We start from the raw sequence: 26332 nt of genomic DNA, 5'->3' as shown, positions 1-26332 counted from the left end.
ACCTGCAACCTTGGCCTTATCAGCCCCACTTTCTAATCAGCTGAGCTATCCAGGTGCTGAAGAGTAATCAGCGCCCTTGCACTGAACTGCAGCACATGAACAGATATATTGGAATCTGGGTGCTCAAGCCCACATGATAATTACTGTGGGGAAAGGGAAATGTGCAATGGTGTGTGTGTGTGTGTGAACTTCCCATATTTGACATAAAGCAAACATTGTAGATGCCCCAAATGACCCCTTAAGCAAAACTACCTGATTCCGTGGCCCCCTCCCAATCCCTTCCTCTTTATTCTCCTCCAGCTTCCCCCATTGCTGCCATTCTCCCACTCTTGAAAACTGGGAGTGGAGAATTATGAAAAGGGTTTGCTCCAGCCCATTCATTAGATGTGGAGGAAATTCTTTTTCGAGACATCCCTTTTAATATTTCAGAAACCCTTTACCCCAGAGCACAATAGTGATTCTAGTCAGTTTGGGACCTCATGGGGTTAATTGAATGCTTTGGTTCTTGTGGCAAGTTTCCTTTCTCTTTAATGGCCTTCAACAGCCACATGCTTTCTGCTCAATGAACATAAAAGGTTTGGGTGGGTTTTATTGACTTAAGATTAGCTCCATTATTTCTATATATTTCTTTTATTAAAATGTTAATGCAGGGGAGCTGTCATAGCAGGCTGGTGTGTGAGAAAATGGGGCCTCTGTGTGAACTATTACTTCTGCCAAACTTGCTCCAAGATTTTCTTGAATGCAGGCTTCTGGTACAGCCTTTGAGCTGACAGCTATTTGCCACTGAATGCTAGTACAGTGTTACCAGAACCCAGAAGATCCAAACCTGGGTCTATTGCACTGGCCCTTATCTTTTTTTATATAGCAGGGGGAGGAAACCTATGGCACTCCAGATGTTGTTGGACTGCAACTCCAGATGTTGTTGGACTGCAACTCCCATCAGCTCCAACCGTAATTGCCTACATACATGGATGATGGGAATTGTAGTCTAGCAGCATCTGGAGGGATATAGGTTCTGAGTGTACTACGAAGCTCAGTACCAGTGAGACTCCAGCCATTTCCCAACTTAACCTGCCCAGAGGCAAATCTCTGTGATTGGGCGCTTGCCACTAGTTCTTAAATACCTTTGGAACCTAATGGGTTACTCTCTGGTGTCAACAGTGTAAAAGTAATAACCGTAGGGTATTTTAGACATTCCAACAAGCAGTTGTCCAGTTGCCAGCAGCGAACACGAGGTTCTATTCGTATGGACAGGTGTGCACATGTCAATCATACTGTTTTGCATCATCATGCAGACCAGGGGTGGGTTGTTGTTGTTGTTTTGCAAAATCTCCCCCCAAAGTGAAATTCCAACACTTCCGATATGGACTGCCATATGCCTGGGTTTTTCAGGACATTTTAACTGGTTTCTGAGAATTCTGCCCAGACGCTATTTTTGACAGATGAATCCCGGATATGTCTGGGAAATTCCAGATGTATGGCAGTGCTACTAGTTAGCTGCCCCTGAGCCACACCAAATATAATAAAGCTGATATTAAAATTGCAAATGGAGCTTGCTCACTTATGCATGAAGCAACTGGATAAGCAGCTGGACAAACGTGGACTTGCATTGTGTACGTACTTTTGTTTTTCTGGAATTTTCATTTAGAAATCTTTTGTATTGCTGTCTCAACACTTTCGTTGTATTTCAATTAACTGTCAGCCTTTGAGAAAGAGTGCCTTTAAAAATTAAGCCTCACTGTCAAAATGAATATTGGAAGGGGAAAAGAGAGACAGGAAAAGCGAAAGGGTGGTGTTCTTTCTTTCTTTCTTTCTTTTCAAATAGGCAGTTGCCATGCAAGAAGGGAGCAAGTCAAGCTTTTAACTGTAGCCATGCTGCTAAGAATCCCTCTCACACACCTCAATATGCAACATTGACTTTGTGCCTGTTTTCAGAAGCTTCTATATCACACCAGTCATTATTTGCGTAATTTGATAGTGGGTGGTTTTTTTCCCGTTTTTTTACCATTTGCTATCAATCGGGCCAAATTGACAAATTAATATATATTGGGCAGATTTAATTCATCTGTTTGTGTGCTTGTGTATGTTTAGACTTTCTAGACTAGTGATCCACTCAAGAGAAATTTGACGCTGCCACCCCTAATAGCAACAATATTCTGTGCATTAGCTAATATTGCAGATGCATGTGTACATAATGCAACTGTAGTAGAGCAAATGTGTTCACAAAGTACAGTTCTGCAGGATGCTTGCCTGAGATATCATAGAGATAGAGTTGGTAGAGTTGGAAGGTACCCCAAGGGTCATCTAGTCCAACCCCCTGCAATGCATTACTCTTCTAACTTCTAACTTGGAAATGCCATTTCACATCCTAATCTTCAAAACTGCTAAGGTTTGCCAACACTAACATATGTAGAATGGAAAACTTACAGGTAATTGCTGTTGTTGTTTTCCTTTTCCTCTTTCACATACTAATGTAATTCTAAACACCAGTATGTGGGATAAGAGTTATATGGCAGTAATAACTTATCTTCTGCATTCACAGACCAGTTGATAATCAAAGCGTAAGAACCAAGGTTTGCCATAATTTGCAGAAACCCATGGTCAGTTTGTCCCCGAGCAATAGATAAGTCTACTTCAGTCTACCACCAGTGGTTCATAAAACCTGCAAGCTTTTCAAATGAGGAATACAGTGGTACCTCAAGTTACAGATGCTTCAGGTTACAGACTCTGCTAATCCAGAAATAGTACCTCGGGTTAAGAACTTTGCTTCAGGATGAGAACAGAAATCGTGTGGTGGCAGCGCAGCGGCAGCGGGAGGCCCCATTAGTACCTCAGGTTAAGAATAGTTTCAGGTTAAGAACGGACCTCCAGAACAAATTACGTTCTTAGCCCGAAGTACCACTGTACTGAAAAACAGGCACAACAGCTATTTCCTTCTCTGATGCCACTCTGAAAACTAACTAAAAACAGAGGTGGTGCTTCAGAGCAACTTGTGAATAATTCACTGTGTGCATGAGCAACATTACAATTATGTAATATTTATTTACCCCTAATTCTGTGAGGGGGGTTTTAAAAACAAAAAACAAAAACAACACACACACCCTTGCCCATCACAAATTAACAATGTACTTTTCTGTGAAGTAAATAACTAATTTATATTCCTCACTTCAAATAAATAAATCTTGATTTAAAGCCACCACTATGGGTTTCATTCTATTCATTTCAGGTGATTTTTGGATTGTTTCCAAAAGTAGCAACAGCTCCATAGGCTTCCTTTGTAATGCATGATTAGCTCCTCTACAGCTGCTGTACTTGCAACTCTGAAACTCTGGCAATATAAAAAGAAGAAAAAGTGAGAGAGCTGCATGCAAAGCGAGCTTTCAAACCGACCCTTCTGCCTGCCGCGAATGCAGTTCTGAATTAATCCTACTCATTAACCGCTTTTAATACTGCAGCTGTTTCGACTTTCTCCGAGGAAGCTTCTTCAAAGTCCCTTTAAGCTGGTGACACTGCCTTCTAAATTCCATCTTGCACCTCCGTGCACCAATAAATCCCCTTATATTCTCGCCTTACTTACAAGGATATATCCTTACAAAAAACAACAAAAGTTGGTGGCAGCAGTCTCACTTCAAGGGCGAGCCCAGCAGCTCTTCCTCCAAGCAGGTGACAAGGGAAACTTTGGCACGAAAGGGGGCAGCAAGCAGCCGACTTTGCCTCGCTTGCTGGCTCGCTCCGACCTTCTCTCCAGGCAGCAGGTGGGATCTTGGGGGGAGCCTGGGCGTGTCCCCGGCTGGGCTGCCTTCTGAAAACCCGCCCGCCCGCCTCTTGGGCACTCGAGGCCAGCAGCCCCAGCGCCGCGCAGCCCACTTGGACTTGCCAACGCGACGCGCTGACCTTTGCCCATCGCGGTCTCTCAGGCGTCAGCACCATGGACAGCGACTTTCTGCCTTCCCTCGAGGCGGCTGCCTTTCTGCGACTCTGGCAGCGCTTCGACGCCGACGGTGAGTGCGCCCGGGAGAGGCTCTTTCCACTCTGGGAGTTAAATAGGGAAGGGACGGAGCGCGCCTAGAAAAGGCGGTAGGCACGGGCGCTAGCTGGGGTGTTTCTTTGTCCAAGTTTTCTCGCTCTGCTTTGCAAGGAAGTTTTTGCTTTTCCAAGTTCGATTTTCGACTAGACATATGCTTGTATTCCCGTGATCTCAGAGTGTCTTGTGTTCATGGGTGCGCAGAGGAGATTAGGGTGGTTGGTGGGTCTGATTGAAGCCATTTAATTGAGAAGCAAGGCTAATTACAGATCCTCGTGGACCTCGATCAGCTGACTTTTTTCACCTATTATTGATTTTAGAATGCTGTATTATATTACTGTTGTTAGCGCTCTGAGCCCGGCTTCGGCTGGGGAGGGCAGGATATAAATAAATTATTATTATTATTATTATTATTATTATTATTATTATTAATAATAATAATAATTTGCTGGTTAAAAGAAACACTGCTGTGTTTCAATACCGATGTTAACCCTGCGGAGGTTACTGTTCTTGTTTTACACCATCAGCGTGCATGGTGCTGAGTAACATTAGCAAAAGGACATGTCCCTTCTCCAAGGAGCTTACACTCTCAACCACTCTTGTAAATTAGACCCCCAAAGTTACTAGCATGCAAAAAATAATCATAAAATACCAGCCTACTTAGGCTGGCAAGGGAGGAATGCAGAATCCCACTCTCCTTCCAGCTGACTGCTTGATTTCTGTGCTGGAGACCAAGAAAGTGGGGAGACCTCTGCACTACTCCCCTCATTTGCCTGCCTGCAGTTGTTTGCCATTTATGCTTTCCAGGCTGATGCAAGTTTGATTTAAATGGTTCTTCTTCATTAAACATCACACTAAAACAACATATCCCAAAATGTCTTAATACATTATTGTAACCCTAGATTGTGTACAACCTGGAACATGATGGACAGGGTATAAATAAATTATTATTGTTATTGTTGTTTTTATTTAGACGTATTTATTCTGTTTTAAAATAAACATGTTAATTCTCTGATTAGTGCATTTATACATGCATGAAAACTTTATTCCTCTTTCGTGTACTTCAAAATGTATGTGCCTGCAGTCTAAAGTTGTAGGCCTGCTCTGGCATACGCAGCCTGGCACCTTGTACCTATGTTTTCCAACCTTTGTATCAATACAGTTCTTGGCTATCTGATTGATATCAAAGGAGGCTGAAACAAGAGAAGCTCTTGGTGGATTTTGGACAAAGTTTCATATCTCTTATTTATTTGAAGAAGAGGAATATTTAAATTTAGAAAGCTGGAATAAAGTAACTGCATATTTAAACAATCTATCAAAGCAAAAAACAAGCATTCACATTTTCTTTATATGTGTGTGTCAGTTTGGCTAAATGTTTGAATTGTTACTAGATTTATGAAATGTTTATGTTGCATGTTATTTCTTCAGTTTAGATTCTGAACATTAATGGTACAATATTCAGTAATATGTTTTTAATCGGTTTTAGACAACGGTTACATAGAAGGGAAAGAGCTTGATAATTTTTTCCATCATCTGCTGAAGACACTGGGCAGTGAAGTAAGTACTGTGTCTTATATTCTGCATGTAAATATAACCATGAGCATATGCAGAGGTTTCCTGCAAATTGGTGTTGAACATAGAACCAAGAGCTGGGGTTCTTTGTTGCAGAGCACTTTCAGGAAGTTGAGAATTCTGCCACTCAGCTGTTTGGTAGGGGGAGGAGAAACATGGATTATCCACAACATACATTTAAATCACATGGCTTCTTCCAGCACCAAATTTAGGGCAGTGCAGGAGGTTTCCCTGCACAGGGATTTGAGCTGAAGGGGTGGGGGGACTGTAACTGAAAAGATCCATTTGGGGGTCCCAAATTTTAGCCTCGCTCAAGGCACCGTATTACTAAAGATTACCAAAGTCTGCCCCTGGTTCTCCCAAAGAACTGTGGGGAACCCTCATAGAGCTACAATGCCCTTAACATACTACAGTTTCCAGGATTCTTTGAGGGAAGCCATGCACTTTAAATGTATGGTGTGGATGTGACCCACCTCTCTCCTTCCTGCCCAACACCTGATGAGACATATCAGACACACACAATGTGGTATTGTGGTTAGAGCATTGGACTAGTACCTGGGAGTTAAAATATCCACTCAGCCATGATGCTTGCTGGGTGACCTTGGGCCAGTCACGAACTCTCATCTTAACCTTCGTATTGTGAAGGCAATATGGAAAAAGGGAGAGTCATGCTGTATGCCTTGAGCTCCTTGGGGAAAAGCTGAATATTTTGTATAAATGCAATGTTGTTGTTGTTGTTTAGTCGTGTCCAACTCTTCGTGACCCCATGGACCAGAGCACGCCAGGCACTCCTGTCTTCCACTGCCTCCCGCAGCTTGGTCAAACTCATGCTGGTAGCTTCAAGAACACTGTTCAACCATCTCATCCTCTGTCGTCCCCTTCTCCTTGTGCCCTCCATCTTTCCCAACATCAGGGTCTTTTCCAGGGAGCCTTCTCTTCTCATGAGGTGGCCAAAGTATTGGAGCCTCAGCTTCACGATCTGTCCTTCCAATGAGCACTCAGGGCTGATTTCCTTAAGAATGGATAGGTTTGATCTTCTTGCAGTCCACGGGACTCTCAAGAGTCTCCTCCAGCACCATAATTCAAAAGCATCAATTCTTCGACGATCAGCCTTCCTTATGGCCCAGCTCTCACTTTCATACATCACTACTGGGAAAACCATAGCTTTTACTATACGGACCTTTGTTGGCAAGGTGATGTCTCTACTTTTTAAGATGCTGTCTAGTTTTGTCATTGCTTTTCTCCCAAGAAGCAGAAGTCTTTTAATTTCGTGGCTGCTGTCACCATCTGCAGTGATCATGGAGCCCAAGAAAGTAAAATCTCTCACTGCCTCCATTTCTTCCCCTTCTATTTGCCAGGAGGTGTTGGGACCAGTGGCCATGATCTTCGTTTTTTTGATGTTGAGCTTCAGACCACCATATTTTGCGCTCTCCTCTTTCACCCTCAATAAAAGCTTCTTTAATTCTTCCTCACTTTCTTCCATCAAGGTTGTGTCATCTGCATATCTAAGGTTGTTGATATTTCTTCCAGCAATCTTAATTCCGGCTAGGGATTCATCCAGCCCAGCCTTTCGCATGATTAATTCTGCATATAAGTTAAATAAGCAGGGAGACAATATACAGCCTTGTCATGCTCCTTTCCCAATTTTGAACCAATCAGTTGTTCCATATCCAGTTCTAACTGTAGCTTCTTGTCCCACATAGAGATTTCGCAGGAGACAGATGAGGTGATCAGGCACTCCCATTTCTTTAAGAACTTGCCATAGTTTGCTGTGGTCGACACAGTCAAAGGCTTTTGCATAGTCAATGAAGCAGAAGTAGATGTCTTTCTGGAACTCTCTAGCTTTCTCCACAATCCAGCGCATGTTTGCAATTTGGTCTCTGGTTCCTCTGCCTCTTCTAAATCCAGCTTGCACTTCTGGGAGTTCTCGGTCCACATACTGCTTGAGCCTTCCTTGTAGAATTTTAAGCATAACCTTGCTAGCGTGTGAAATGAGTGCAATTGTGCGGTAGTTGGAGCATTCTTTGGCACTGCCCTTCTTTGGGATTGGGATGTAGACTGATCTTCTCCAATCCTCTGGCCACTGCTGAGTTTTCCAAGCTTGCTGGCATATTGAGTGTAGCACCTTAACAGCATCATCTTTTATAATTTTAAATAGTTCAGCTGGAATATCATCACTTCCACTGGCCTTGTTATTAGCAGTGCTTTCTAAAGCCCATTTGACTTCACTCTCCAGGATATCTGACTCAAGGTCAGCAACCACACTACCTGGGGTGTACGAGCCATCCATATCTTCTGGTATAATTCCTCTGTGTATTCTTGCCACCTCTTCTTGATGTCTTCTGCTTCTGTTAGGTCCTTACCACTTTTGTCCTTTATTATGGTAATCTTTGTATGAAATGTTCCTTTCATATCTCCAATTTTCTTGAACAGATCTCTGGTTCTTCCCATTCTGTTGTTTTCCTCTATTTCTTTGCATTGCTCAGTTAAGAAGGCCTTCTTGTCTATCCTTGCTATTTTTTGGAAATCTGCATTCAATTTCCTGTATCTTTCACTATCTCCCTCACATTTTTGCTTGCCTTCTCCCCACCGCTAAATGCAATATGCAGTAATAAATTAATTCTACCCAGAGAGAGAGAGAGAGAGAGAGAGAGAGAGAGAGAGAGAGAGAGAGAGAGAACTGGCAATGCTGTCCATACTGTTTTAGACCAAGCCAAGAGTGTGTAACCATATTTCTCTCCCCACCTACTTTGTTGTTTTTTTAGTAGAAACATTCTAAAGTAAATAGTGTTGTTCTTTGTGTGTTCTGCTCAGGTTCCTTTTGCAACAGGTGTTCTTATCACTGTTTGTGTTCTGAGTCCCTCTGCACTGGCCACCCACTCACTGGTCATAATTTTGGCATGAAGCAAATGCTAGGCTACTGACAAAAAAACACATTTAGATTAATGAAGGTGAGTCAAGAGGTTTGCATACACATTAATCTGGATGAAGGGAGTTAGGGCAGCAGGTGTCTTTTGCTTATTCAAAACATTGCTGATTAGTTTTGCAGATGCAAAATTCTGCTTTCCAAAATCAATTAACATGGGTCTTTCTCCAGAGTTAATTGACACTTGCTTAGGAAAATGGATCTGCTTGTAAACAGCTGTAAAATGAACGGTAGAATCAACAGCACAGTCAATTATGTGCAGGTCCTGTTCTTTGCGGTTCTGTTTCATTTTCCCTGACATATTGGCCCTTTACTTTTGATTGCCACTAGCAAACAGCCATGCTCTCAACTTGTGCTTACTTTCTTCTGTCTATTATCTGACTATCTGCAGTTGCCATAAACCACCAAAAAAGGAAATGAGTTCTGATTACTGTGATCTTGTTTTTGTGATCAGATATCCTGCATTCATGTCGGGATATGGGTGGCGCTGTGGGTTAAATCACAGAGCCTAGGACTTGCCGATCAGAAAATCGGCGGTTCAAATCCCCGCGACAGGGTGAGCTCCTGTTGCTTGATCCCACCTCCTGCCAACCTAGCAGTTCGAAAGCATGTCAAAGTGCAAGTAGATAAATAGGTACCGCTCCAGCGAGAAGGTAAACGGCGTTTCCGTGTGCTGCTCTGGTTCGCCAGAAGTGGCTTAGTCATGCTGGCCACATGACCCGGAAGCTGTCTGATGACAAACGCCGGCTCCTTTGGCCAACAAAGCAAGATGAGCGCCACAACCCCAGAGTCGGCCATGACTGAACCTAATGGTCAGGGGTCCCTTTACCTTTTATCCTGCGTTCATAAAACCTTGACACTTTGGATTCTCTTTTTACTATCAAAGGAAAAATCATGAGAGAGAAGTAAGTTAAAGGGAGTGGGAAAGACCCCTGGATGATTAGAAATTATTTCTGAACTGCGATTGTGTGACCTTAGAATGACTGATAATAGGTTTAGTACCTCCAATGAGAGGAAGTGGCCTCAAATTACTCATAGCAAACACTGCAAGCTGCTTCAGACATTATTTCCCACTATGTTGAGTTGCTGGTATTCTTCTTAAAGGGGAGGATGGATTTCATAATATATGAACAATAGGTGATTCTCTACATCTTAATGGGTTTCTGCTGTTTCAATAACAAAGCCCTGCTTGCTTAAACACTTCCCTACCAAACACTTGGAAGAGGGAAAGGAAAGGAAGTCAGACTGCGAGAAAGCGGAGAGAACATCATTCACTTCTCGTCTCTTGGACTGAGTGGAAAGTGTGGAAGATTCCCTTCCCCTGGCTGCTAGCCATGAGAATTATGCTCTGCCTTCACAGTCAGGAATGCTTCTGAATACCAGTTGCTGGAAACCAAAGGAAGGGGAAATGCTCTGGTGGTTGGGTCCTGCTTGCAGCTTTCCGACAGGCCACTTAGAGAACAGGATGCTGGACTAGATGGGCATTGGACAGATCCAGATGCCTCTTCTTACATTATTATGTTTGTGTTGTTCTCCTCCCCTCAAACATCAGGTACCATGAAGGTTAAAGGGCAGGGTGAATAGGGCAGGCTTGTGTTTGTGGGAAGTAAGATCCTGCAGGGGACAAGGTAGCCCCCCCAGGGTAGGAGCAGGGAACTGTTTCAGCCTAAGGACTGCCTGTCCCCCTGGGCAAGCTTGCAGAGGTCACAGGACAGTGGTGGAGCCAGGGGCAAGTGGGCAAAGCAAGATTGTAGACTGTTATCTTTGTACCGTCCATGCAAAACTCAGAGGTTACCCTTACAAACACCTTCATCCAGCCAAACAAGAGGCATTGTCACAATTCAAGGACACATCCTGGCCCAACAATTGCTCTTGAGAAGGACACAGGGCAGGACCAGTGAGGGGCATGGCCTGGGGAATGTCCTATGAGTAGGTAAGCTGGCTAAAGAAGCCAGGGGACACGTTCAGCCCCTGATCCTAAGGTTGCTTCTCCTAGGCCTCTTGAAAAGCCAATGCTGCCAGACTGGCATTTGCAGGTGAGACATGACTGGCATCCGGGGGATAAAGCATCCCTCCTTCTTGCTTGCTCACTGATCTTCACCCAAGTGCCACCCCGTGACCCTGTTCTCCATTGTCTTGGTGTTCCTTCTGCCACACCTGTTGTGTGGACCACTTCTGCCTTTCCATGCCCTTGATGTTCTGCAGAGTTCTGTAGTGTAGACTCTAACAATGTTGTAATTCTGTAAGAGCAGCGAGTTGGAGGCTGGAAGAGCATCTCCCAGTGGTGATTGTTTTACAGTGACTTATTGAGTTATGAATTTGTCATACCGTGTTGGTGTGCGTCAGAATGAGACGATCCTGCTTACCAAGCAACCTAACTAAGTTGTTGTCAAGAATAACCATTTCTACTTATATGCTTTGAAGATTAAAAGTGTCGGACGAAATAAAATGAATAGTTATTATGCACTCCGAAAGTTGTCTCTGTTTGAATAGCAAACTGTTCCATAATTATTGTTTTTAACCTCTGTGCACCCTGTTGTTATTTCTCCCTAATGACCACTGTAGTCTCTAGCACTATGTTTCCCCTGCCTCTCTTTCATCTACTCTGAAGCGTTCTCAACTAATGCTAAAGGCAAGAAAAGGAACCCCAGCTGGGAGAACAAAAGACTGACCGAATTCAGTGGGCATGCAAAATGGGGAAGGGGTGGAATGAATGAGGAAATGGAGGAGTCTGTGTTTGTTTTCATTTCTGGTTGCCCTACAGTGGTGACCAGTGTGTGTGTGTGTGTGTGTGTGTGTGTGTGTGTGTGTGTGTGTGTTTTCAAATGGAGATCTGTGGGGTTTGTGCATAGCTTCAGACTTTTTAAGGGAACAGCTATATTGCCGATTGAAAGTCTCCTCTTTTAAAATATTTGTTCAGCTGGAAGTTCAGCCAGCAAACTTTCATTATATCTCCTTCAGGGTGGCTGCGGGTGACAGTTTGAAATGGTGTCCTTGTGTCAAAATAGCTGCATTTCCCTCTAACAGACCTGGAAGTTAGGCTCAATCTTTTCCTGGTTACTGTTTCCATGTATTTTAAATGGAAATGGGGTTGATATCCCTCCTCTGAGCATAATGGAGAGTGGCCTCACAATCCAGCAGGATTGCTGGTAAAGTTACCAACTTAATTTCATATTTAATGGAGAAATAATTAAACAATCTCTTAATAATTAATCTCTTTGCTGATATCACATTAAAATGAGAGCCCATGAATAAGGACAGAACATTGAAACCCCAAGGAGAAGTTCTTGGTTGGCTATATATATATGTTCTACTTAAAATACAGGAGCAAATCTTGCATTTGTTACTAGCTGATGGAATATACATGGCATTGTGGGAAGAAAGCTAAATTTAAAAGACCAAGATGACTATACAAAGGAAGGTCTATTTGAATATGTACTATTCTATTCTCACTTTTATTTTACTTTTTTGGTGGTTTTTTAATTGGTCTTAAACTTCTGTTACAGTCTCACATTGGAAATTTTTAAACTATAATAACATGCGGTATTCTTTTAAAAAGCAACCAAGCTTGCCCTTTTTCTTTTTCTTTTTTTAAAAAAAACCCTGGTATATTGTTCAGTTGTATGCAGGATTATTTTAATGACTTCTTCAAAGAATTTAAAGCAGACATTATCTTTTTATATGGGATTAAAATATCTTGGAAGTGTCATGAAGTTTAATTAACCTGGCTCCCATAGAATTAACTTTTGGAGCAGAGGCTGAGCTCAGGGATATTTAACACTTGAAGTCTGATATTCTTCTCACTGGCTTTAAAGGCTACTCATAATATATTTAGGCCATCTTATTTCTACAAGCTGTCATCGGCTTCTTGGCACAAAAGGAGTTTTCTTATGTACAGTGTGGAACACAGTAATACAGTGAAATTGTTGTTTTGGCTGCCTGGTGACATTTATTTGAGCAATTATATCCCACCCTTCTGGTGCTAAAAATTGTTCACTGTTTCAGGCAGAGATCCTTAGCTGTACCTGCAAGGTGAGTTGGTTGTCTGAAATGCAGAGGGAGCTACATATACCTACAACATCTTACTGCTCTGGGTGGATGCATATGAGCAGCGAATCCTTTTCAGGAGCAGCAGTATTGCTTTGCCTTTAGGTGCCTCCCTTTGCAACTATCTCCTGGAGTGCTGTTCTGTGTTTTAGCCACAATGGCTCCCAGCCAGGAGTTCGATATGCTCTTTGAAGATTTCAGAGACCATGTTGATATCTTCCTCTTTTTGTGTGGTCCTGAACCTTTCATATAAACGTGTAAGCTCTTTTTTCTATCTGTATGGATAGTCCGAGTGTCTAGTTTGATCACGAAGTGGCACTGCACTTAATTTATATCTGGGTATGGTCAGGGGTTTCCTGTCACTATTCTATTCTTGTCTAAATAAAGTTATTGTGTTGTTGTTCACCAGAGCCTTCCATGACACCAACGGTTCCCAATCTCAGCTAAGCTAACTGCAATATAGGTTAATGTGTCTAGCTGCCATGACTTTGTCTTTTCTTCCAATAATCTTTTTCCTTTTTCACATTTATATTCTGGCTTTCTTCCATCATGGGACCCAAGATAGCATACATGTGGCCTCCAAGAAGTCTCTCATCCAGGCACTGATCAGACCCACTCCTGCTTAATGTTAGTTAGATGGTGGCTTCATGTGCTCTTAGACTATTGTTATTTTGGTAAGGAACAAGTCGCTTCTGATAATGTATGTGTGTGTGTGCACATCACTTCCAAAGATGACTTCAAGGCAGGGTGTTAGGAAACCAGAACAAAATGGCTCTTGCAGCAGGCTCCCCTCCTTTGAGCCTAAAGGAAACAGTCACTGCAGGTCCTGCATGGCTGGTCTTAAAAGAGTTGGGAGAGAACACATTGTATTCGGGGAAATTGGTTTTATCCTTAACCTGTTGCTTTTCATATCACAGAGCCCCGTAACAGAAGAAAAGGTGCAGAGGGTGAAAAAACGATTTATGTCAGCCTACGATGTGACTGCAGATGGACGCTTACAAATACAAGAGGTACCTAGCTGCCTTTTATTTTGCAGTGTTAGAAAATAGATGACAGGCAATTGAGGAATAATAATTGCACTGTTGCAAAGAGTGGGTTCACCGGTTCGTTTAGATAATGTAGTATTGGAACTTTTTGTCCAAATGTCCTTTTGACAAAAGCATCTGTCAGAATTTTGCTGCCAGATTTTGTAGTTTTGCTTTGCTCTGCCCTGCTTCTGTCCTTGTGGTATAGCAATTTATTCTGAATAACAATAACACCAATGATGATGATGATGAAAATAACTGCATAGAGAACAGTTTGAGAAATGTAACCTTTCCCCCCTCCCCCCCCAAAAAAACTTTAGCTTGCAAGTATACTCTTGTCGGAGGATGAGAACTTCCTGCTTCTTTTCCGAAGAGAAACACCTTTGGACAACAGCGTAGAATTCATGCGGGTGGGTGTAATTTCCTGCTGTCTGTTTCCATCTTTCAAAGTATTTTGCATCACATACTTTTAGTTGGTGTATTGGCCACACGCTGAGGCTCACATTTGTTTAACCTTGGGGTAGCTAACATGTAGCCCTCCAGAATTTGTTGGACTCCAGTTCCTAGCAGCCCCAGAAGCCAGCATAGCCAATGACCAGTGCTGATGAGAGTTGTAGTCCAATGACTTTGGGAAGGCCATAGCTTCCCAACGCTTGGTTTGAACCCAGGTCTTTCCCAATCAAGTACAAAGCATGAGATGGAGGGTCGGATTCTGGGAGCCCAAGAAAAGGCTCCAGGAAGCGTAACCTGGTACTTTGCTCCTTGTACCTATCACTTCCTTGGCTCTGCATTCCACCCAACCAGTGCGTTCCCCAGTTGCACTCACTTCCAACATTAGAATTTGGTCCAGGAAAGAGCTCTGGAGGTGATAGAGAGCAAGGAAGTAAGTGAGGGAGAGGTGTGGGGCAGGTTCAGAATCCTCCCATACACCCACACCTTTGCTCTCAAAAGTAGACACTTCTCCTGTTTTATCTCTAGTTTGCCCCCTTCGTCACATATATGTTGAGGCTCAGCATCCTTCTCCATTGTGAAGCACGATGGCCTAGTTTGCATGATGCGGAACTTATCAGCTATGGAAGAAGCAGTGTGCAGCTTTTGGCCACAGATGGTCTGTGGGGATCTTTTGCACAGCTGTTTATTAAATTCAAGAATAATATTATCAGCTTTCATTACATAACACAAGCTGTTAAGTATTGTGTGCCTTTGAACTTTGGAACCTGAGAAATGAGATTATGAGGCTTGACGCTTAAAATAATATACCTACTAGGTTAATGACTCAAGTCACCATATAAACATCTAACAAACAACTCTCATTCTTCTTCCCAGATCACTCTCTGTCTTTTCAGTCCAATATAAAACATGGGATTGACACTGCAGCTACTGAAGGAGGGCCATTCTGGAGTCCTGGCTAAGAATGGTTCCATTGTGAGCACTAGACCAAACTGTACATTACTCAAAGAGATCTCTGAGGAATCTCCTGATTCTTTTTTAAGCAATACTTAAAAATGAGATGGAAACTTCAACTGGTCCAAAATGCAGTGGCCAGATTACTGGTTGGGATTACATTTAGAATTCACACAAACCCTGTTTTGGCTGCCAGTTTGCTTCTGGGTCACATTCAAGGTGTCCAAATTAGTGTTTAAAATCCTAAATGGCCCAGGCCCCAAATTTGACTCACAGCCTCCTTCCCTACAGATTTTCTCAGGTCTTACAATCAGCAGAGAGGGCCTTCTTGGGAATTCCACTGCCCTCAGAAATTTACAGTGGTGGCCCACGAGAGGACATTCTCTGTGGTAGCCTCTAAAGTGTGGAATTCCCTCCCCACAGAAGTGTGTTGAACACTTTCATTATGTCACTTTCCTCAAATGCTGAAGATGCACCTTTTTTTACCCTGCCATTTGACATCTGAGATGTATACTTTAGGACCCAGCCTATTATCTTGACTGTACTTTGTTTTAACTGTTTTAATATTATATTTTTAATTGTTATAACCCACACTGGAGCTTCATAGTGAAGGGGCAGCAAAAAAAATTAATATTGGAACAACACCACAGAGGAAATACTCAGCTTCCGTAATTTTGTAACTGAGGCATTGAGTTGTTTATATTGCCCTATCTAAGGTGGATACCATCAATTAGCTCCAGGTGGGTACCATCAAGTGCACTGGGAATTTTTTTTTTACAAAATAAAATCTCTTCTAATCTGGGCCTAGTGTTTCAATTTAAAAATACCATCTAATGTCAACTACCACCTTAGGATGACTAAGAACAAGGGGATACAAATAGGAATACAAATAGCCACTTAGTCCCTTGACTGGCTGTGTTGTTTACATAACAAATAATGAATCTGAATATGCAGCCATGGTAACGACATGTCCAGGTTAAGGATGAAAAATGATTTAAATCTGTTTACACACTTCTTTTAGATGGAACTTGTCAGTGACACATAAGGTTTTTTCCAGGTTTCAAAATCCTTGTTTTCTAAATATTTTGGAAAGAAACAAAATGTTAGTTAATAATTCCACGATGTCAATGCTGAGATTAGCCATTTAAGGTTGCCATATGTCCTCTTTTTCCAGGACATGTCCTCTTTCTCATGGGTATGTAAAATGAGAGTCATCATAGCAATCCACAGTTAAAAGTAGAAGTCGGCAAATGTGTCCTCTTTTTTTGCTCTTCAAAATGTGCACACTTCAAACAGTTTATTTTAGAGATGGTGGGGTAATAGCCAAGATCTAGAGAACATGCTAAATAAATGCTCAGTCTTAGAAAAGCAAATCAGTAACTCCACCTGCCTGCGTATTTTTGAATCCGGCCTGCTGCTGAATAGCTCCAAATGAGTCTGGCATGTTCATCTACTAGGAGACTCAGCACAGCCTGAAGGAACACGAGCCCAGAAGACTCTCCTTCCCAAACTATCTGATTCATGAGCAATGGGCCTGATGTGATGGGGGCTACTTTCCATCTGATACTGTAGAGCAGCCCGTTCTTTCTGCTGTGGCTCCCCATGACTGAAGTACAAGGGAGAGTGGGCATACAATTGCCACACAGTGAGCCCACTGAAGGGCTGCAACAGACTCCCATCATCTGAAATCCTTCCCGTGTTGGTTGCAACCCTTGGATATAATCACTTATCCAAACTCCCGCTATCCAAACATTTGCTATGTTCCATAACACTCCATAAATGAGACTGAGATATAGTTACGTATTGAACATCAATTTGGAGATGATAACTGTTCACTCATTTTCCCCCTTTAGATCTGGCGCCAATATGATGTTGATAGCAGTGGTTTTATTTCAGCTGCCGAACTCAGAGTAAGTTCTCTAGGGAGTTTTTATCCAGATGCCTTCTTTACTCAATATGTATATTTTGATCGTATATAAAACAGATTAAGTGCATTCAAGCAACTGCCTTAGTTTTTGTGAAGTGTCTGATGAAACAGGCCTTGATTCCTTTATATTATTCCTAGTATGAATCTGAAACAGTAAAAACTACTTCTCTCCTTTCCTGACAAAGAACTTTCTGCAAGATCTTTTCCGGCAGCATGGAAAAATCATTTCTAAGGCAAAGCTGCAAGAATACACAGAAACCATGGTAAGCAGAATGCAAATTATCAAATACTTATGTTATTATAGAAATTCTCAGGAATTCTAAATAGCCAATATGGTTATTGCACAAGATGGACCAACGTTTCATAAGAATGGTCAGGGGATACCTAAGGGGTGGGGGGAAAGAAGGAGAGAGAGCTGTTGCTCATCCTGGGATGGGGAACCTCTTGGCCAGCTAGGGGGTCCAATTAGGCCAATGTGGCCATTGTCCCTAAAGCCTGTCATCCCAGTCGTGAGCTGCTGTCCCTGGTGGTTAGAAGTTATCTCCTTTGTGCTCAGAAGTCATCTGGTACCAACTACCAGTATTTATTCCCTGTTCTATTTTATGATGACTTGTGTTTTGCTTTTGAATAAGTAATTGGACTGTACCTCAGAATAACATCTTGCTTGGGGAAAAGGGATTCTGTCATCCGGATTATGAGAGGGGGGAAAGAAAAGCAGAAAAATAAGCAAAGATTAAATCATAGCAAAAGAACTGAGAGCAGTTATCATAAAACTATTGCAGTGTGTACTGCTCCCATATTTCACACCAACCCACAGGCCCAATCTGACTGAGATTTAGTGTGGTTTTTTTCTCTCATATGCATTGTTCTTGGCCTTTGTAGTTGTTTTCAGCCTGGACTTGGCATGATCACCATCACAAGCACAGACTACAGATTCATGGACCCCCCAAAAAAACTATTTTTAAAAATAAACTGCATTATGATCAAGATGGAACCCATTATAACCTATTTAGGCTAGACTGAAAACTTATACTTTACAAGAATATTTGTGATATCCACAAGAAGGATTTGAACAGGCACTAAATCTTTTCTATCCATGCCCAGACAACTGATTTGTGGATACCATCTGATGAGTTACTGCATATGTTAACATTGTAATCTTGCAGCAACCTGGTTGATTTCAGTAGGCTTTACATCAGGTATTTGTGATTTCCTTTTATTTCTTGTGTCTTTCAATAAGTTGTTCCAGTACCTATTTGTCCACAGGAGAGTTGGTTTCAGATAGGGCTCATTCCCCAGAGATGTACTGTTTTTAAGGAAGAGCCATTGAGGCACTTCATGCAAATGGGAAGCAGCTGTTACACAAGCTTGACCTTATATTGCGAAATTGACCTTGTCAAGTGGCCTCCTCAAGTATACATTGCACAAGAGGGATGACAAGGGAAGGAATCCTGCCACAAAGGTCCCAAAGAGGTGACGAGCAATTATCCTTCAATACCTGTGGAAACTCTCTTATGAGAGGATGAATTCTAGAGGGCAAGTGTGTTTCTAAGCACATCATTCAGTTTAAGTGGTATCAAAGGCTGAAGGAGAAGAGAAGACCATGTTGTTCCAGGAGTGAAAATCAGCTAAGGAAAAGGTTTGGTAAATGAACAACAAGTGGTTTGCCATTAGCATTCATCTGTCATGTCCCACATGTCACCTTTAAGTTCTATCTCTAATCATGCAACTAGGGAAGAAGGAAACCTACTTTAAAATTATTCTTATTATTCTTCTTATTAAGTATCCTGCCCTTCATCCATAGATCAACATTAAAATACAACATAAAAAGACTGTACTTTTAGGGATCATTTCTATAGTGCTTAAAATACAACATAAGAACACAAAAAAACATAAAAAACATAAACCAATAACACCACCCCATCCCATTCCCACTCCCACCCCAAACATATTTTAAAGGTTATAGGGTGTTATCACTCAAAACCACTCAGAAATGTATCCAGTTCACTTTGTGGAAACTTAGCTCTGTTGACTGTCTCTATGTCCCTTATTATATCCCAGTGTGCCCTGTATCAGTGTAACCCTTTTTAATTTCTAAGTTCAAATGCTACTTCCTTACATCTGACTTCCAGATTTTAGAAATGTTTTTAATGTTCCCCAATCACATTTGGATAAATTAGAGCATACAGTCGTTATTAAATCACCAGTATGTTTTTAAATTCTGCAGTTCACAAAGCTACATCTTGTCAATGCCATATGCAAGGCAAGCTCATTACTGGTTTATTCATCAGCAAATCACATTACCTAGCCTGCCAAAATTATCACTTCCTGGCTAAGGCTATTGTTATTCATTGGCTAGAGTAGGAGGTCATGATAATATCAGACAAGCTGTCAGTCCTGGGCTTTTATTTGCACCACACAATATGCTTCTACTGAATAAAACAGCATCTAGTTTGTCTACAGAATCACAGATAGTTTAAGGCACATGAAAAATCCATGTGCTATGTTTCCATGGAGGTTTTGTTTGGATTAACTCCGTGCTTCCTATGTCTTCCTTCCCTTGCTGTCTCCACATCTGTCCAAATGTTTGTTGATTACGCTTGTTATTGGATATATCGGGTTCCAGGCATGCAAAACAGGTTCTGGAGATGAGCCCCGATTCAAATTAAACCATCCTTTTCTTTTTTGGGACCAAGCTCTCGCCACAGTTGCAAGGGAAAATACTATGAGCAGCAAGTTCCCACGACACTAGCAAAAAAACGAAACTTGTGAAAAATTATGGAATGTGTCAGGAAGGGGTAGGGGAGGAAGCGTCCTGCTCATATTAGGCTGGCTTGGAGGTGAATCTAAACCATAGTTTAGTGTTATGAGAATGAGGCTTCTTTCCCCTAGACTTGCACACTCCATCCTCTCCCTTGCCCTTCAGCATGACTTTTCCAGTGGGAAGTTCAGGATATTGTAGCTTAACTATAGCTTTCTGTGTCCAGGAGTAGACTTTGGTCTTTCAAATTTCAGGGGTGGGGAAAAGGAGAGAGAGCTGTAGCTTGATCCTGGGATGGGGAACCTCTTGGCCAGTTAGAGGGTCCAATCTGGCCAATGAGGCTTTGTAAACTATGGTTTGAAGGGAGCTTAGTTAAGGTTAACCACAGTTGACACAACAGAGGCAGATTTAGGGCAGTTCAACCAGTTCTGTCGCACTGGACCCTGATCCTAGGGGGCGCTGGAGGGCACCACAACTATGATGCAATGAACTGAGCAGAACAGATGGCAAGAGTTAGGAGGGATACCAAATTTTGGCCTCACACCCTGGGAGGGTGAGATATTTACTTATGCATCTTGAGGGGTGTGTAGACAAACACATACACAACAATATTTCCCCCTGTAGGTTTTTCAGAGCATCATCATTCCTAAAGAGGTAGCATTCATAAAAGAGAAGTTAAACACTATCCCGGTAGTGAATATTTTACAGCTAATCTATGAGATACACAGTTTAGTCATCTCCCAACACCTAAAAAAATTAAATTCAGTTTCTCAACCCTCTTTTATCATGAATTATTCAGGCTACTTTTCTCCTTTCTGAAAGTGATTGCCATTTTATAGCAACAGGGCTATAGCTGGGAAAGGACCGGGGGAAGGGGGGACTTTGAAGAGAAGTGATTCAGCCTGTAGGGGAGCAATCAAAATATAGTTCAGGGAAATCTGAATATACTGGGGAGAACCTCTTACAGTTATCAGCATGAGTGCTCTGACATTAAGAGCCTGAAATTTCCCAGCGGCAGCACGTGCTTATGGAGGGAAAGAGCATTTGTCAAACATACTCATCATGAAACTGAGTCGGATCAAACGCTCACTTATCTGTCTATCAGAAGGAAGATGGATGGTGCTCCACCATGTTTTCCAAGGACAGTTCCATAAAAATTGGGAAAGACAGAAGGAAGTTGGTATCATTCTCATGTATACATCCGACAGGCACACAATGCACTCTTTCAAAACTGTTTTGCGATCTGGCCAAATGTCCCATGATAAAATCTGAGAAGGAGAGAGGATTGCTTGTCCAGTCCTTGGCAAATCTGACATGATGCCCATCAGGGCTATGTGACTCCACAATGTGGGCAGCATCACTATGAATAGTAAAATGCCCCTGTATATTGACTCATTGTGTATGCCAGGTTTCCTATATTAATGACAGCTTCATAAAGGCTTTCTTATCTTGCTTTTTAGATGAAGCTCTTTGACAAAAATAAAGATGGACGACTGGATCTCAATGACCTAGCAAGGTAGCTTCTAATGATTCTTCAGCTTATTCAGAAAGGGAGTGTTGAACCTGTGGTAGCTTCAACAGGCAAAACTTTCCTCATTGCTGTGTCTTCCCTCTACCCTAAATGCTAAATCTGTTGAATTCCTGCCTGTCATGAGGAACCAGCACTTCTAGAATTTGTCTAGAGAGAAAAAACGACAACCCTACGCATAATGTTACAGGATTTTGTTTCTCAGACTGTTCATCTTTCATCTTTGTGAGATCTATCAGGCAGAAATGCCTATCTCTGTATAACTGGTATCTGAGAAAATGACCATGTGCCTTTTTCCATTTAGAATTCTGGCTCTTCAGGAAAATTTTCTCCTTCAATTTAAACTGGATGTAAGTACAGTAATCTTTAGTGCATTTAGTTACCTTCCCCCCTTTTCCCATTAAAAAAAAAAATTCCCAAAACATTTTAAAATATTTTTTCTCCTCCATTCAGGCTTGTAGTACAGAAGAAAGGAAGAGAGATTTTGAAAAAATCTTTGCACACTATGATGTTGTAAGATTATTTTTTTGTTTCTTTCATGGGTTTGGGATTATTGCAAGCCCTGCAAGTGTCCCTATTTTCCAGGGACAGTCCCAAGTTTACAGAAGCCACCCCGGTTTCTGACTTGGTTCTGGAATGTCCCCCTTTTCTTTAGGGTGTCCCTGTTTCCATCAAAGAAATGTTGGGAGGGTACGGTAGGACACCCCTATTTTCAACAGAGAAATGTTGGAGGGATGGAGTTTTGCAAAAAAAAAAAGCAAAACAACAAAACAACCCAAGGAGATAAGTGACTATACATCCTTTAGAAGACATCTGAAGACAGACCTGTTGTTTTTTAAAATATTTTATGTTTTATGATGTGTTTATATATATTGGAAGTCGCCTAGAGGGGGGGCAATGCGGTGCGGTCATATGGGTGGGGTATAATAATAATAATAAATAGAATAGGAAGTCCCTATGTTCATCTGAGAACTGTTGGAGGGTATGTTAATGCTGATCAAGTGGCACATCAGACTTTACAAGACTTTGCATTAGAATAGGATGCAGGGAAATCAAGTGGATTCATTTATTTCATTAAAATATATATACAGCTTGATTGTTTTTGTTTTTTAAGAAAACCTTCAAAGCAATTTACAATGAGAATAAACAACAAATATATTAGTAAAAACCATAAAACACAAAAACAACACAGGGCTCTTGGGGCACTGCAAGCAGGCATGCACTCCGCTTTTCAGCAGTGGGGAGGGGCCACTGCAGTGGCACGCTACACCCACGGCCCCAACCCCATGGTGTGCCCTGGTGCATGCCCAGGGCACAGGTGGGGAATGATCTGCCGCTGGCAGATTATTTGTGAGATGCACAAGTAGACCCGTTATATCAGAAGTCGGGACAACTAGGATTACAGCTGTCTTGCTCCCTTCTGAATCAGAGTGCCTGAATCAGCTCTGATGACCACCTTCCTTGTAGCGTAGTTGCCATGACAAAACCTTATCAAGACAACAAGGAGCATTCAGTGGATTTTCCATATGATTTGGAATGTCCATAGGCATATTGCTTGGGAGGTTGGAGATAATATTGCCAGAAAGAGAACAGGCACCCAGGTATTCATGGATGGATGTGTTTCTAGTCTGCAAAACTGTATGATTTTTACATGTATATATTCCAGAGTAAGACAGGAGCACTTGAAGGTCCAGAAGTGGATGGATTTGTAAAAGATATGATGGAACTTGTCAAGGTGACTACTTAGTGGTTTCCATGTTTTATTTCCCATAGGTTTTGTGACAAATGTGGCTTGGTTTCAGTAGCTTAAAATCATAAGGCACCAAAACAAATAACTGACTCCAGGTCTTTTGTGGAACAATAAAGAATGAGGAACGTCACTTTGTTAACTTGGGGGCCTGGGTAACCTAATGAAGTGATAAATTATGATGTGGACTTAGCTTTCCTTGTGACAGATTTATGAATGTAATAGACCCAATACAGCAACTCTGAGGTGCACATGGTTTTCCAGATACAAAAAGCTTCCTCATACTTTCATTGAACCAGAAAGTGTTCCAAACACACACACATACACACATGAACACTTTGTGTCATGTGGAGCATTTTCCATTATAGAAGAGGATGGAAAGCATTGGCCCATCTAGAGCTCTATGTCCCATAGGGCTTTGGCCATGTTCTCTTGCTGTACATACCTTGCACCATCATCGCCTCTACCCCTTCTTCCAAATCCTCCAAACTAGGCACACAAGTGAAGGACTAGTAGTATAAACTTGGCCAGATTCATGTTTGTACATTTAGAGAAGACACACACAGCATCATTCTATTTAGATAGCAGACAGTGGAGTGCGGTGTCAGTATTTACCTGACTTCCTGTCAACTGAGCCACTGCTGTTTACTGGGACAGTGAGGGGCAAGGCAGTGAGAAGGTCTGTGTGGTGCAAATGCGCTGGCAGAGCCAGTCCGGTGCTGCTGTGTTTGCACTGTGCCAATCTCACTGCCACCTCTCTCCTCCACCTCATGTTAAGCAGAAGTGATTCAACTGTCAGGAGATCAACTAAGTGCTGCCATGCCACCATCTGCTGCAAATCACAAATCCATTATTTCTCCTTTTTGTTTTTCTTTCTTTCCTTCATTCAAGATGTACTGAGGCTTCCTATTTGCTGGCTCTTCTCTTCCTTTGTCCTCTTTGTTGTTCTTTGCTGTGGAATTCTCATTCATGCTTGATGTTAGAAAAATAACTCCTGAGAATGGATATTTTGTCCTCTGAAAGTAATTCTCTCTCTCTCTTTCCCCTCCTTCCCATTGTAGCCCAGCATTAGTGGCACTGACCTGGATAAGTTCCGCCAGATCCTGCTTCGCCATTGTGATGTGAACAAGGATGGGAAAATTCAAAAATCCGAACTCGCCTTGTGTCTGGGAATCAAAATTGCCCCATAGCCCTGAATGTGCTTCTCCTGCGGCTTGCCAATTATTGTCTTTTGTGAGAGCCTGCTGGTCCTGGTAGAACATTTCCAGTGCTGTGTTAACAATCTCTGTTATGCTGAGCCTAGAAGATAGAGGCAACTCACAGTGCAGATGAGAATCTTCATTTGCAAGTCTTCAGCCCAGCAGAATACATGTAATGAACAGTAATAACACACATGCTGTTCCAAAGGAGATCTCGTCTGTGGGGTTTCTTACACATTTTTAAAACATGTTTCATATCTACAAACTACCCAGTCTGTCAGAAAGCTACATAGCCATTGTACCAGGACTGCTGCTATATAGCATCAGACTTCGTTCTACTCTGCTCCCTATGCTATATCCCTAAAACTATCGGTTCCTTCTTGGTAGTCCATGTCTGTGACAACTGTGTAGTGTGTGATACTCACAGTATCTCCCCCTCCCCCCTTTTTAAGGCACAAAAGCTTGATGGTGTTGGAGGCAGTGTGTTTGTAAAAGAATAAAAGCAAATGTTTAGAAATCAGAGTACAACTGGTGTGTGTATTACTTATAATATGTAACACCCTCCACCCTGATTTTAAATGCCAGGGGAGGACAAAGCTGGAAAACAGCAAAGGTTTGGCTGGACAGACATATCCCCCAAAGTGGTGCTAATCTTAGCACCAAAGCTGATCCTGATCAAGGGGTCTCCTTTCAAGGGTCCCAAGTCTTTCTGGTTTAAGATCAAGTCTCTGCTCCATCTCCTGTCCTTCTAGTGTGAACCATCTCTCTTGTCTGCTTCAACCCATAAATTGATCATTGACAATGCTCCAACTTTTTCTTTTCAAAAACAAAAACAAAAAAAACCCAGCTCTCTTTTGTGCAAGGCTTTTGAGGTCCAGTATATGCTCGAATCCATCCATCCTGCTTTTTCCTACTTTAAGCCACAATAGCATATTTTTCTCTGTGACTCGGCTAGGATTTACAAAGCCATAAACAGGAACCTTTGTATGAGGGGAGCGGGTGGCGCTGAGCCTCTTGGGCTTGCCGATCGGAAGGTCGGCAGTTCAAATCCCTGCAATGGGGTGAGCTCCTGTTGTTCTGTCCCAGCTTCTGCCAACCTAGCAGTTCAAAAGCACACCAGTGCAAGTAGATAAATAGGTACCGCTGCGACGGGAAGGTAAATGGTGTTTCTGTGCACTCTGGCACTCATCATGGTGCCCCATTGCACCAGAAGCGGTTTAGTCATGCTGGCCACATGACTTGGAAAAGCTGTCTGTGAACAAATGCTGACTCCCTCAGCTTGAAGCAAGATGAGCAACACCCCCCATAGCTGCCTTTGACTGGACTTAACTGTCCAGGGGTCCTTTACCTTTAACTTCTTTTAACCTTTGCATTTCTATACAATGTAATTCTAATATATTTTGGATATCATCGAAGTTAGTCACATTCAGAGCAGAGCCCTTCAAATAAATCAACTTGTTCAGTCCATTGATTTCAGTGGGTCTACACTTCTGGGCTCCAAAATAATTTGGAATTAAAGATAACTGCCTCTTCCTTTCCCCTTTTCACCACTGCTAATGTTTTTCTTTTTTTTGCATTTTTATGTTCCCAACTCTGATTATGGCAATTGAAGTCATGCTGCTATTTGAACTTGAAAGATGGGTTTGTGTCCTGAATGTGCATACCACACATGCCTCTGTGATATTTCAATCTACAAGGGAGTTGTTTTATTGCAAACAAACCAGGCTTACAAGCAAATAGAATGCCAAACAGGACACTTAGAGCAAAAGCCTCATTTGGCTCAACCAGTTATACAAGGTGCCAGTAGAGAAAATGGGAAAGATTTGGTTTTGTGGCTCTGTTCATGATGTTATTCACTGCTTCCCTCTCCATTTAACCAGCTGCACCTTTTCTCCACCTTCCATGAGCCTTCACTGTGAGCCAAACAGATTGGCTGCAATCCAGGTAAAATTTAAGCATTGCTCACTTAAACATTGACTGGGACTGCAATGTATTTCACCTTTTTTTGTAACCGGGCAGAATCTTTTCTCTTTTCAAAAAAATTAAAATCAGAAGAAGTACCAGCAAAACTGCCTAGAGCAGTAGCCACCAACCTGGTGGCTTCCAGATGTTGGCTGGGGCTGATAGGCATTGGAAGCCAAGAACATCTGGAGAGAGCAGCAGGTGGGCTAA

At 42.1% G+C, this 26332-nt stretch overlaps 1 protein-coding gene across 1 annotated transcript; it reads left to right on the top strand.

The window, feature by feature from the left end:
- The first annotated feature begins 3309 nt into the window (after positions 1-3309).
- SCGN (secretagogin, EF-hand calcium binding protein) lies at positions 3310-24682 on the top strand. The gene is made up of 11 exons (XM_081919372.1): positions 3310-4001; positions 5511-5581; positions 13487-13579; positions 13915-14004; positions 16852-16908; positions 17111-17188; positions 21147-21202; positions 21519-21564; positions 21668-21727; positions 22881-22949; positions 24023-24682. The coding sequence occupies exons 1-11, from the start codon at positions 3929-3931 to the stop codon at positions 24149-24151; spliced, it is 822 nt and encodes a 273-aa protein (XP_081775498.1). The 5' UTR covers positions 3310-3928; the 3' UTR covers positions 24152-24682.
- Positions 24683-26332: the final 1650 nt, after the last annotated feature.

This window comes from Podarcis melisellensis (assembly GCF_964234715.1).
Source record: "Podarcis melisellensis genome assembly, chromosome: 7".
Taxonomy (NCBI): domain Eukaryota; kingdom Metazoa; phylum Chordata; class Lepidosauria; order Squamata; family Lacertidae; genus Podarcis; species Podarcis melisellensis.
Note: the sequence above shows the minus strand (reverse complement) of the source record. Positions and strands in the feature narration are given on the sequence as shown.